This window comes from Mytilus trossulus, chromosome 13, assembly GCF_036588685.1.
Source record: "Mytilus trossulus isolate FHL-02 chromosome 13, PNRI_Mtr1.1.1.hap1, whole genome shotgun sequence".
Taxonomy (NCBI): domain Eukaryota; kingdom Metazoa; phylum Mollusca; class Bivalvia; order Mytilida; family Mytilidae; genus Mytilus; species Mytilus trossulus.
The window spans coordinates 14,436,738-14,449,040 of NC_086385.1; the positions used below are offsets into that span (position 1 = coordinate 14,436,738).

Genomic DNA, 12,303 nt, shown 5'->3' on the forward strand with positions numbered 1-12,303 from the left:
TATCAAGGATAAGAATTGATATTAAAAGTGTTTTTACACAGAGAGTGTTCAGATAAAATTTATTCATAAGGTTATCAAAAAAGTTTCAAAAAGGGAAAAAGAAAAAGAAGTTAGGTATGATAAAGTTACTTTTATTTGACCCTTTGAATTTTGAAAGTTTTTAAATCTATCAAAAATACATTTTTATAGAAAGAAAAATTGTTTTTGAATTATGTACTAAAAATGTGAAATATCATTTAAGGCTTGACTCATATCTATATTCAAAAAAATATCATGATATGGCCATATTAGGTCAAATGCATCAATTTAGTCTTATTTTTAAACGTTTATGACAATAACATATTAAAAGTCTTGAGTGATGGCTTGTATAATAACTCCTCTTTTATTTGACACACTGACTTTAAATCATTACTATATTTGAATATTTGAATTGTTCATTTTTATACTTTTTTTTACTTCATCTTTTTCCCCCCCATTAATTTGAGAAAATGAAATAGAAAAATTCAAAGTTTATGAATGAATGAATGAATCTTTATTGCAAAAGAATTAATTTCCTATGGCAAAATAAACAACACTTATTAATATTATTATTTAGTTGATAGTTTAAATTAAAAAAAATCTTTCCAATTTACAGTTTAATTATTTGAGGACCTCAATTTCATCATGATCAGTAAAGGTTTGATTCCAAGGTGTAAAAATGTAATTAAGATTCACATTAAAGAGGGGCGTAATGGGGAACAGGGGGTATCTGAATGGAAGAACGTGAAATAAAATTGCCATTTCAAGCGCGTAAAAATAAAAAATGTCTTGCATGTGTTGATCTTTCACGAAACACAGTGAATAATACAAACCTTTTTCACGGCTGCACATGAAATAAGAATGGCAAAACAGGTTGCACGAAAATGCAACCCTTTACCACCCTCATTAAACTTTGATTCACCTCAGGAAGTAAAATTAATGTTTCTTATGTAAAAGACATTTTGTGTGTAATTTTATTGATGTAATCTGGTTAAATGGTAATTTGTTTTTCCTTATTTTCATTAAATAAGCTGGAAAATTGACAATTGTTGTTTTTGAATTGTTATTCATAGCAAGGATTTGTATACTATACAAACACTTGATCATTGGTATTTGTTTATATATAAGAAATTTAAACATAAACGAACATAAAGATATTATTATTTATACAACACCCTTTGAACTTTAATTAATTAAAGTATTTTAGTTTACTTTGATTGTACTTAACAAAAAAGGAAGAATTTTAATTGAACATGAAGATTGGTTTAAAAAAAAGTCCCCTGTTAAACCTTAAAACCTTAATTAATGATAGATATTTTAGGTATTTTGATTGTATTTAAAAAATTAAAAAAAAGAACAGAACATTTATTTATTTACACACTTACCATCTAAACCTTAATATCATTCATAGGTCAAAGTTTATAAGAAGAAAAAGAGAGCAGAAAAGAGGGGAGGGAGTCGGCAGACTTTTCTACATTGGCTAGAGGTATAGGGAGGGGGTTGAGATCTCAAAAACATGTTTAACCCGGCTGCAATTTTGCACCTGTCCGTCAGGAGCCTCTGGCCTTTGTTAGTCTTGTAATTTTTTATTTTAGTTTCTTGTGTATAATTCAGAGTTTAGTATGACATCCATTATCACTGAACTAGTATATATTTGTTTAGGGGCCAGCCGAAGGACTCCTCTGGGTGCGGGAGTTTCTCACTACATTGAAGACCCATTGGTGACTTTCAGCTGTTGTCTGCTCTATGGTGGGGTTGTTGTCGCTTTGACACATTCCCCATTTCCTTGCTCAATATTTTTTCGTGCCCCACCTACGATAATAGAGGGGCATTATGTTTTCTGGTCTGTGTGTCCGTTCGTCCAGCCATCTGTCCAGCTCAGGTAAAAGTTTTTGGTCAAGGTACTCCAATCGACTTCAAATTAGTACACATGTTCCCTATGATATGTTATTTCTAATTTTAATGCCAAATAAGAGTTTTTACCCCAATTTCACGGTCCACTGAACATGGAAAATGATAGTGCGAGTGGGGCATTCGTGTACTGAGGACACATTCTTGTTTTGTATTTGTTTCAAATAGTCAAATCATTTATACAAAGTTTAATTGATTTGATTTTTAGTTAAAATTGAAATTAAGCAACTTTCATTGGACCATTTTCAGACTTGGTTTAATTTTCTGTGTAATGACATATTTTTATGGAGACCATGATCTACTTGTTGACATTTTATCTCTTTTATCTGTGTTGTCCAATGTTAGATAAGGTTTAAAGATCAATATTTAGAGAAGCTAAATTCCAATGAAGACACCTATAGAGATATAGGCTACTAATAATAACAAGGGATCAACATTCTTAAGTTAACGGCCGATCATCCACGCTTCATTTAGTTTGAAGTTACATAAATTTTATATAAACAACTTATGAAAATTTGTTTGTTTTTGTATGACCAATATTTGGGGATGATTTTGGCCCAACAGATTCAGACACCTAGGAGAGGGTGGTGGGCTACTAACAATATTCTTATGTCAACATCTGATCAAACATGCTTTATTGAGTTTTGAATTACATTAATTTCATAAACAATTTATGTAAATTATAATCCTGGTACCTTTGATAACTACTTGTATGACCAATATCTGATGATGATTTTGGCCCAAACAGTTTCTGAACAATATGAAGAACACATAAAGATAAAAATGTCCAATTAACCATGTAACATTCAGTTTTAACATATACAGCAAAGCATTCAATGTAACATCCAAAAAGAAAACTTGAAAATAAGAAACCAAAAAAAAGTAATTTTGTAAATGTGTCAATAAAACCACCTCTTTCAATTTTTTCGAATACAAATCAAATATTTGTCATTGTATGAGATGTGTACTAATTAATAGGTACTATATATAATAACTATCTACAATCTTTGTTTGACAAATGAATTTTAAGTCTAAAATCAAATATTAAATGAAGATTTTAAAATATTACATGTAAATGTTAAAGAATATATGTGGCACTATAAAAACCAATGGCTAAAGAGGAACTATTTTTATTGAATGTCAGTTACAATCTGAACTGTCTTGTAAGAGACAGTTCTTTTATACAACTACCAACGTGACTTAAATTTAGAAAGAATTTTGTTTATGATATGTAGGTACTTACTTTTAGAAAGCCCAAAGCCACAAATAACATGGTAACCTAAACAGTGACCATTACTTTTGGTCCAATATACTTAACATTAGGTTAATTAATTAAAGCAAACTATTAAAGTTTAATTAACTGACCACAACACGATGACCACAATGTGTCACTAAATGAAAAAGCAATTGTCATAAACATTGGTGGCCTTCAGCTGTTGTTTGCTCTATGGTCGGGTTGTTGTCGCTTTGACACATTCACCATTTCCTTTCTCAATTTTAATGAACATCCCTAAAGCAAAAGCATGTACATATATAGAAAGTCATGTTTGTAGTTTAACAATAATACATACTTTAAAACAATTGTGTACAAATTATATTTAATAATTTCAATTCTTTCAATCACTGCATAGTGCTACATTTAATATCTGTCAGAGTACTTTGAACTTAACAGGGTGTCAAATGTTAAATACTGTGGATATAATATTATTCTTGGATACCAATTCTCTTGGGTTTTTGAGGGTACACTGTTGAAGCATGAATACATAAATGTTCAACAAATGACAAAATTTCCATAGGTTTGGTAAACAGAGATTGGCAAATCACGAAATCAAATACCCAGGAAAATGCAAGTTTTCCTCAATCCAGAAAATAGATACCCACGAAAATAAATGAATTCACAGTATGGCAGCTCACATGATAACAGCACTTACTGCAGTACAACATGCCTCACTTGCAACCTGTAGTAATCAGAATTAAAGCTGTGTTTGACTTGAGCAATTTATTTTAAAAAAATTTACAAAAAAAAAAGTCATGAACATCTCCAATACAGTATTTACTTACAATCAGTTTTTTTCATAAGATTTTTCAGTAAGAAGGAGTCACAGACTTTTTTTTTCTTCAAGGCTACTTGCAGCAATTAGCGTATCCCATTAAAACAGTCTTTGGTTTTCTTTGCTTTTGAGTTATAAGATCAAATATTGTATTAATTATTGCTAGTTTGGCTGTAGGATATTAACATTACTTTAAATCAAATAAGAGCTCAGAATATTTAATTTGTGTTTGTTGAAAATTTCAATGTGTTTTTTACTGGATATCTTAAGTTCCCACGATGCTAATTTGATTTTTATCTTTTTATCTTTTTTTGTCAAATCTGCACAATATATGCATTAACATTCACTTGCATATATAATTTTATTATTTTTCATTTTAATTACTTTTCCGTGTTTCCTCTTGGTGTAAGACTGTACTTGCAAAAACTTTAATTTCAAGTTGAATTTGCACTTTTCCAAATAAATATTAAAAGAGGGTCAGATAAAGGGTTATTTTCGTGCAATGTGTTTTGCTATTTTTATTTCACGTGCAGCCGTGAAAAAGGTTTGTTATTCACAGTGTTTTGTGAAATTGGTAAAAAGATCAATGTGCAAATTTTGTTGACTTGTTCGTTCATAGTGAAATAGCAATTTTATTTCATGTTCTTCTGTGTATATACCCCCCTTTACCCCCCTCTTAAAACTTGTTGATTTCCTGTTAGGTAAGGGAAGGCAAACTTAAAATAACAACATTATGTAATTTTGAATTACAATAAAATCGATGAATATGGAAACCTATACAGTTTATATATATGTACAAATTAATCTTATCTGTTGTCAATCTTGTTCATAAATTTTAAGAATCCAATAAATTTTTTGAGGACAAAGGTTTTTAGGTGTGAAGGTTATTGTTGTCACTTTGATATATAGGACTTGAGGATATGAAAATTTCACACAGGGGTTGATGTTTAAGGTTTGTTGTTTTTATTTATATATCTATGTGACTTATTGGAATATGTCAAACCATGTTAACATGATTATGGGTAAGTGTGATATGGGTATATATAGATGTAAGATAGCAACCCAACAAGACTCTCAATTTAGATTTTTTTTTAATTTTTTGAAAAAATGCACACTGAAAACAGTTTGTCTCAGGAGTAAACAGATAGCTGTTTTAATAATATTTTTAAATATGGAAGAAGTTGCATAATTTCTTTCTTGTGCTTGAAATTTTTACTGAATTCTATGTTTATTCTGTATAATAATGTTCTGTGCTGCGTACATCATTACAAAGAAGATAGCACATTTTTAATAGAATGTACTGTACAAGTCACTATCTATTCAAAATACATTGTGACAGTGTGGAAAGTGTTATGCACCCCTCAAAACATTATAATACAGAATATACATGGAATTTATCTAAAATTTCAAACACAAGAAATTATGCAAATTTCAAAATTAAAAGTAATTCCATTACTTCAAATAAAAGTCACTAAATATAGAACCAAATATATTTATAACAAATTAAATTTACACCAATAAAATATATAGGTATATATAGAGCAAGGTCATTGGGGTCATCAGGTGCAAAGTTGTAATGCCTACAGGACTTGTAGGTATGAATAAACAAGTCACACAGGGGTCAGATGATATGTTTGTAATTTTTATTTATATCCACAAACTAATGTGAAGAAATTTCTTTTGACCTATTAATTATTCTATTTCATTTTTTCAGACTTCCCTCTATGTAAGAAGACAATGGCTTTACTTGGAAGAGACAACAGCGAAGATCTGGTTTGTATTATTCCAAGAAGTAGAGTTATTCCCCTTGTATACTTTAATTATAATCTTTATTTGTTATAAAAGTAACATTATACTTGTAACATATAAACAAAAGTAACAACAACAATAATATAACTGAGTTGAACACACACATATCTAAATATATTATATACAAGTAAAATGAAGGAGAGTGGTTTCCCCTTGTTTACCACTTTTATAAAGGAGAGTTATTTCCCCTTGTTCACTATTTTTATGAATGAGATTTATTTCCCCTTATGTATTTCTTGCCAGGATGAACACAAATTGCAGTTAAAAAAATCTTTTCATTTGTCCATATTAATCATTTCATTTGTATCATTAATCAAGGCAATAGAATACGTCAAAGATATAAACTGAATTGAGAATTTTTATATTGACCCGACATAAAACATAGTAAAACATATTCCTCATAAACCACAATCAGCATAAAACAGTTTGTGTTTGCATAAGATTAATAAAACATATTTCAAATAAATCACCACCATTACGTAACCTTATATTACGACAATGGTAGCAAAATTGAATACACTCAAGTAAAACTATTATAAAAAAGAAGATGTGGTGTGACCGTATGATTGCCAATGAGACAACTCTTCACAAGAGACCAAATGACACAGAAATTTACAACTATAGGTCACCATACAGCCTTCAACAATGTGCAAAATGACAAATTTAAAACATTTAAAATGAGGAAACTATTGGCCCAATTTATGTACAAAACAATGAAGGAAAAAGAAATATGTAACACATCAACAAACTACAACCCCTGAATTACAGGCTCCTGACTTTGGACAGGCACATACAAGCAAAATGTGGTGGGTTTAAACATATAAGCAGGTTCCCAATCCTTCCCATAAGCATGAATTGTACACTTTTGTTATAACTTTATACTGCATTTACATGTATATTGAAGAAACACAAAATATTGAAATGCTTTTTTCTCTTTACAGAATTATATTAAAGAAACAGAACCATTTCTCTCAACATCATCTAGTCATGGGGGAAACCTCGAGTCTAATGGCAGACAAGATATTGCTCTCTTGCCAGGCCCTATTCCTTGCGTTTCGACGGCACCTGTACCATTTTCCCAGTTAGAGGAAGAGAGTAGGCCCCGTCTTTCAAGCTTCAGGAGTTCTTTTAACGAAGATGTCGAAAAACTGTTTTCTATGCCGGAGAAGTTTGACATTGCAGCACTATCATCTGGGTCAGAGCTTGTTACTTCTAACCGTAGTGACCCTAACTTCCAGATTGGTGCTCAAGTTATGGAGAAGCAATTCCTAGATGATATTGAAGTTGAGAACTTTTCAAGTAAGATGATATGGGTTTATTAATACTCATCATAGACAGCTTAAATTGTTTTATATTATCAATAGGGGAAACCATTAACTTGTATACTGTTCGCTGACTCAATTTCAGTTACTGTACTATAAATTTAGAAATTATAGCGATGTTTTTATTATTGCGAAAAATGCCACAGGCTGATTATGAATCGCAATAATTTTAACTCGCATTTTGAAATTTTTTATATGAGTTACGCTGGACTTTTCTGAAGATCTCAAAAATTAAAATGTCATTTAGTCTAAAATGACAAAATTGCAATAATAAATGTAGCAGGTAGGAAAAAAATGAAAATTTGAATCTTCACAAATAGGTAAATCTTTGAGATTCTCTTTTATATATAACAACAACAAAATTAGAAAAATTATAGCCATGAAATCAGGGAATAAATGCTGAACATTAAAAACTTAGAGAGGAACTGAATCCAACAGGAAAAGTTGACCTTTAATTGATTCAGGTCTCATATAGCTTTTCATAAACATTCTTTGCTTTCAATTATTTGGCTTTAAGAGTTTTTGCCAAAGTTAAATCATGAAATGTGCTTCCAAAACATGAAATTTATAAAATATAATTTTGATTTTTTACAGACCATCGAACCTCTAGATTTCCTCATCAGCACCACCCACTTAAAGCCATGAGGAGTAAATCGTTTAAACATGCCCCTCCATCTCAGGAAAAAGTAAAGAAAAAGAAGAAGAAGAAGAAAAGAAAAATGAAGACTCCTAAAAGTTTTCCCTCTCGATCGGCGATATTGTCACCTACCATTCATGAAGTCGAGAATGAAGAAGATCATGTAAGATTTGTTTTGACAGCTTATTAGAAAATATCTCTTGTTGCTCTTTATGGTTGGGTTGATGTCTTATTGACATTTAGTCCAGCCTTTGCCTCAGTGACTATATTTTTTTAATTTTTTTTTTAAATGAGTCACTGAGGCCAAGGCTGGACTAATTGACATTTACCTACGTCTCCCTTTATTCACACACAGCATAATCTTCAGCAACTAAAATGAATGACGCAGGGTTTAAGCTAGGATTTTGAGGGCTTTAGTCACTTTTGCGCGCCATGGAAATCAACCTTTTTTTTGTGTAACAGCAAGGTACCAAGGATGTTTGTTACTAGCTTCATCTTTGACTCTGTCAGATTTTAAGGACTTGTAGCTATATAGGCATGACTGGCAGTCAGTATTGTATGATTTGACTGTATTGCCCTTATTATGAAAGATTCTGACATGGATGTGGAAACTTAGTTCACAATATTCTCTTCAGTTTGTTCCAGAGGACATTCCTGAACAACACAAGTTGGATTCGTTTGTTTTAAACAAGGAATCACAGTAGAAATTAACTTGCAATGATTTTATCACTGCATAATCATTATCCTTATAAATCGTCTAAATCGAAATCTGGAAATCATTTCTATTAAGTTGGATGTATAAAATCCTTTTTGGAACTAGTATAACGACTGAAAGGAGGTTGTAAACAAATCAAGAATAGATAACGTTTTCTACTTTCGGTTTTAAAATGAAACGAAAACGGGAAGTGACACGTGAATAGTAAATTCAAAACGAGTCCGGATTCATCAGGAAATTATCATTTTTCGGTTTTAATTCCTTTAGTAAGAGATATATATTTGTCTCTCTCGTTTAATTGCTTCTAAATGATATCGTATTTTACGTTTTTTTATCAGGGTCTATAAATAGTTATAGGATTACTTTCACGCATGCGTAGCACAAAGTACAGGAAGCACCTGTTTATCTCGTGAAGACAATTTGAACGTTTTGAATAAAGTTCTATATAATATTTTTTAAATGGAAATTGTCGAAAGTTTTTGATGGCAATTTATATCAATTGTGACGAAAATGCGTTCAAATGACGAATCTACGACAAACGAACTTTAAATTGTGATCGTTTGAGAAATAATGAACTTCAAATGCGAACTGTCCGGGGGTAACAAATTATTTCAATCAAATGACGAAACTATACTCCTGGTTGTTGAAAAGCCAACTGACTGATGTTCCTCGGGAAAAAAATATAGTGGTCAATTATGAGATTTATTAATAATTAACGGATTAGTGACCCATCGGATGGCGAAAAGCAGATAAGTTGTAATCACAACTTGTAACACCTGTTGAAAATGTTAATTACCTGGGGGTCATAAACTTGTCAAAAACATAAAGACAGGTAGATTTATAGTATTTTAATGAGAAAATATTTTTACACTTTCTAAATTTAAGTGACGAAATTGATTTGAAAAACTTTCGTCAATGCGAAAACCCTTTCGTAAATTACGAAAGTGACAAGCGCTAGCAAATAGTTATCAAAGGTACCAGGATTATAATTTAGTACGCCAGACGCGCGTTTCGTCTACATAAGACTCATCAGTGACGCTCAGATCAAAATAGTTAAAAAGCCAAATAAATACAAAGTTGAAGAGCATTGAGGATCCAAAATTCCAAAATGTTGTGCCAAATACGGCTAAGGTAATCTATGCCTGAGATAAGAAATTCTTAGTTTTTCGAAAAATTCAAAGTTTTGTAAACAGGAAATTTATAAAAATGACCACATTATTGATATACATGTCAACACCGAAGTGCTGACTACTGGGCTGGTGATACCCTCGGGGACGAAACGTCCACCAGCAGAGGCATCGACCCAGTGGTGTAAATAGTTATCAAAGGTACCAGGATTATAATTTAGTACGCCAGACGCGCGTTTCGTCTACATAAGACTCATCAGTGACGCTCAGATCAAAAATCACTGATGACGATAAGTGGATCACAATATATATCGTGCCGATTTTCTTCGATTCGATTGAGAAAAACTTACATTCACATGAATATAGAACATTTTAACCATTGAAAGCCATGAAATTTGGTATCCAATGAATAATAATGATTATTCACAGTTTTGTTTTACATGTTTAAAATCAAATGCTTTATGGACATATTTGCGATCAAATTTTTGTATATCACTTTAATTGTGATATTGTGTATATCCAGACACTCTGGTTTCCTCCACCATATAACTGACCACCACAAAATAGCACATTAGTGGCTTCAAACAGCCTCAGACTGCACAATTATTTAGTGTTAACATTATCACAAAATCTTGAGTGTTACAGATTCCGAAATAGCTAAGTCTATGGTTATACTAGATTGGAAGCATTTCTGAATTAAGAAAAAGAATCGTTTGAAAAACGAAACATTTAAATTTTTTGCAAAAAAACAAACCAAAAAAAGACAAAGAGAATGCGAAATTTGGACAGGCAATTGTAAATTTTTTGTGTTGATTATAAATGTAGGTTTAATGTTTTTGTTTTTGTTGACAGTCATTGAACCTGTCCTCCTCAAGTTCCTATGAAACAGACGGCATGGAATCTGAGACAGAGAGACAAGAAAATGGGATAACATATACCCTTATGGATACAGGGATGCACCAGCCTGAAAACGGAAACTTTAAAGAAATCGAACAACCCGACTCTGCAGACCTAATTGAAAAGGAAAGGTCCAGTTTTAGAGATCTTATCAGCAGTGATACAAAAAGAGATGATGATGTTATTGGGCTTAATCGACAAGGCTCTGAGCCTAATGACTTCAAGCTGGATCTCTCTGATGATGATAATCTGAAAGTTTCCCCCGCCATTATTCTAACTTCACCCTCGCCAATTCATTTTGAATACCCTACATCTCCTGTCAACTCTTCAGCATTGAAGCCTCAATTTCAGCTTGGGCCCGTTTCATCTGGTGCCTCTTCCACTGAAGACATTCAGCATTTGGGTAAAGTCTGGCCTATCAAAAAGAATGGTAATGGGTCCAAAGATGATGACAAAGTTGTATTTTATTTTGGCGACACTGAATCAGTCAGTTCTAAACAAAATACGCCGAAGAAAACGTTTTACTTAGCTGATGAGAATTCTTTGTCGTCACGAAAGAAAGAGTCGGAAGTAGGATCATTTAATTCTGTGACATCATCAATGTCTAATCCCGCAGACACGGAATCGATATATTCGGGAACATCTGTTTCACAGGGACCTCCAGACACAAACTGGATTGATGTACTGTCCGATGCCAGTGCAGAACCTCTGCTGTCACAAAGTGCATCACAGGAAGGAGCTAAAAGTATAAAGGAGGCTGTAGGGTCCAGCAAGGTCAAATTTCATATGGGTAGGTTGGAAAATCAATTACTACTTGTCTCAACAGTAATTGCCTATTATGATTAATGTTTTTGGGGGGTAGAGGAAATTTATTCTTTTGTAAGTTAGAAAATGGGAAATTTAATATTACTTAGCAACTAAAATGAGAATGGATTTTAGACCCCAAAAATTTTTTAAATGAACTTTTTCCAGGCAAAATCATGAATAGAAAAAAATAAAACTATGAAAATCTGACTTAGAAAAAAAGTTATTTCAGTAGATACAAAAAAAAATTACTTTATTATTTATGGCTGCAAACAGATGCAGAATAGGTGAATAATGAATTAATTTGTAGACTCGCAGAACCAAGGATTCATTAATTTATATATTTGTTTTTGAAAAGTGTTTACTTACAAAGTTTTTCATTAATATATAGAGCGAGAGAGGAAAGAAGCCTATTTAAGTGCATTAGTTGAGGGTGAAGAAGGTAGACTTAACCTTTTATCATGTTTTATTGATAACCAATAGTCCATTTGCCAATTACCAATTTGATTCTGTTATTACACACTTTAAACAAATTACTTCCCTTTGTCAATCATCAACTGGTTCTATACCAGACAAAGTTGGCTTTTGTCAATGCAAATCATGATGAATTGAAAGTGATGTGTATTGGCGGTTTAACTAATTTTTCATGAAAAATAATTTCTCATGTCAAAAGCATTTAGCTTAACAACTAATTATTGTAATTGAAAGATTTGAAAACCTTAAAGATGACTCACATTACGCACAGGTAATTTTGCTCTTTCTGCTAGCTCTCCATTGTAAATAAGAATTAATGTCCCTCATAAGGGAGACAACTAAAACAAGGGATCTTTATTTACAGGGTTAATAAAGGTAATTGGCAAATAGACTGTTCATTAATCGGAGCCTGATCGTTTATAGATTTATAGATAATGGGTAGAATGCGGTAGAAAAATATTAGAGTCTAGTTTCCTAATACATGCAGAGTAAGAGATGTATTGTCTTAACTTGCCTGACTTGCATTGTAATTAAGATT

At 31.8% G+C, this 12,303-nt stretch overlaps 1 protein-coding gene across 8 annotated transcripts in view; it reads left to right on the forward strand.

Moving 5' to 3' along the window:
• The window catches only part of LOC134694727 (anion exchange protein 3-like), a 75,873-nt gene that overhangs the window by 32,196 nt on the left and 31,374 nt on the right, over positions 1 to 12,303 (forward strand). For 7 of the 8 annotated variants that reach the window (XM_063555770.1, XM_063555772.1, XM_063555771.1 and 4 more), the window contains 4 exons: positions 5,695 to 5,753; positions 6,731 to 7,088; positions 7,706 to 7,911; positions 10,443 to 11,277. In XM_063555770.1, coding sequence (XP_063411840.1) covers positions 5,718 to 5,753; positions 6,731 to 7,088; positions 7,706 to 7,911; positions 10,443 to 11,277 — 1,435 coding nt within the window. In that variant the 5' untranslated portion in view covers positions 5,695 to 5,717. Of the gene's footprint in view, positions 1 to 1,452; positions 1,505 to 5,694; positions 5,754 to 6,730; positions 7,089 to 7,705; positions 7,912 to 10,442; positions 11,278 to 12,303 lie in introns of those variants that run through there. The other variant, XM_063555775.1, reaches the window with a different exon arrangement.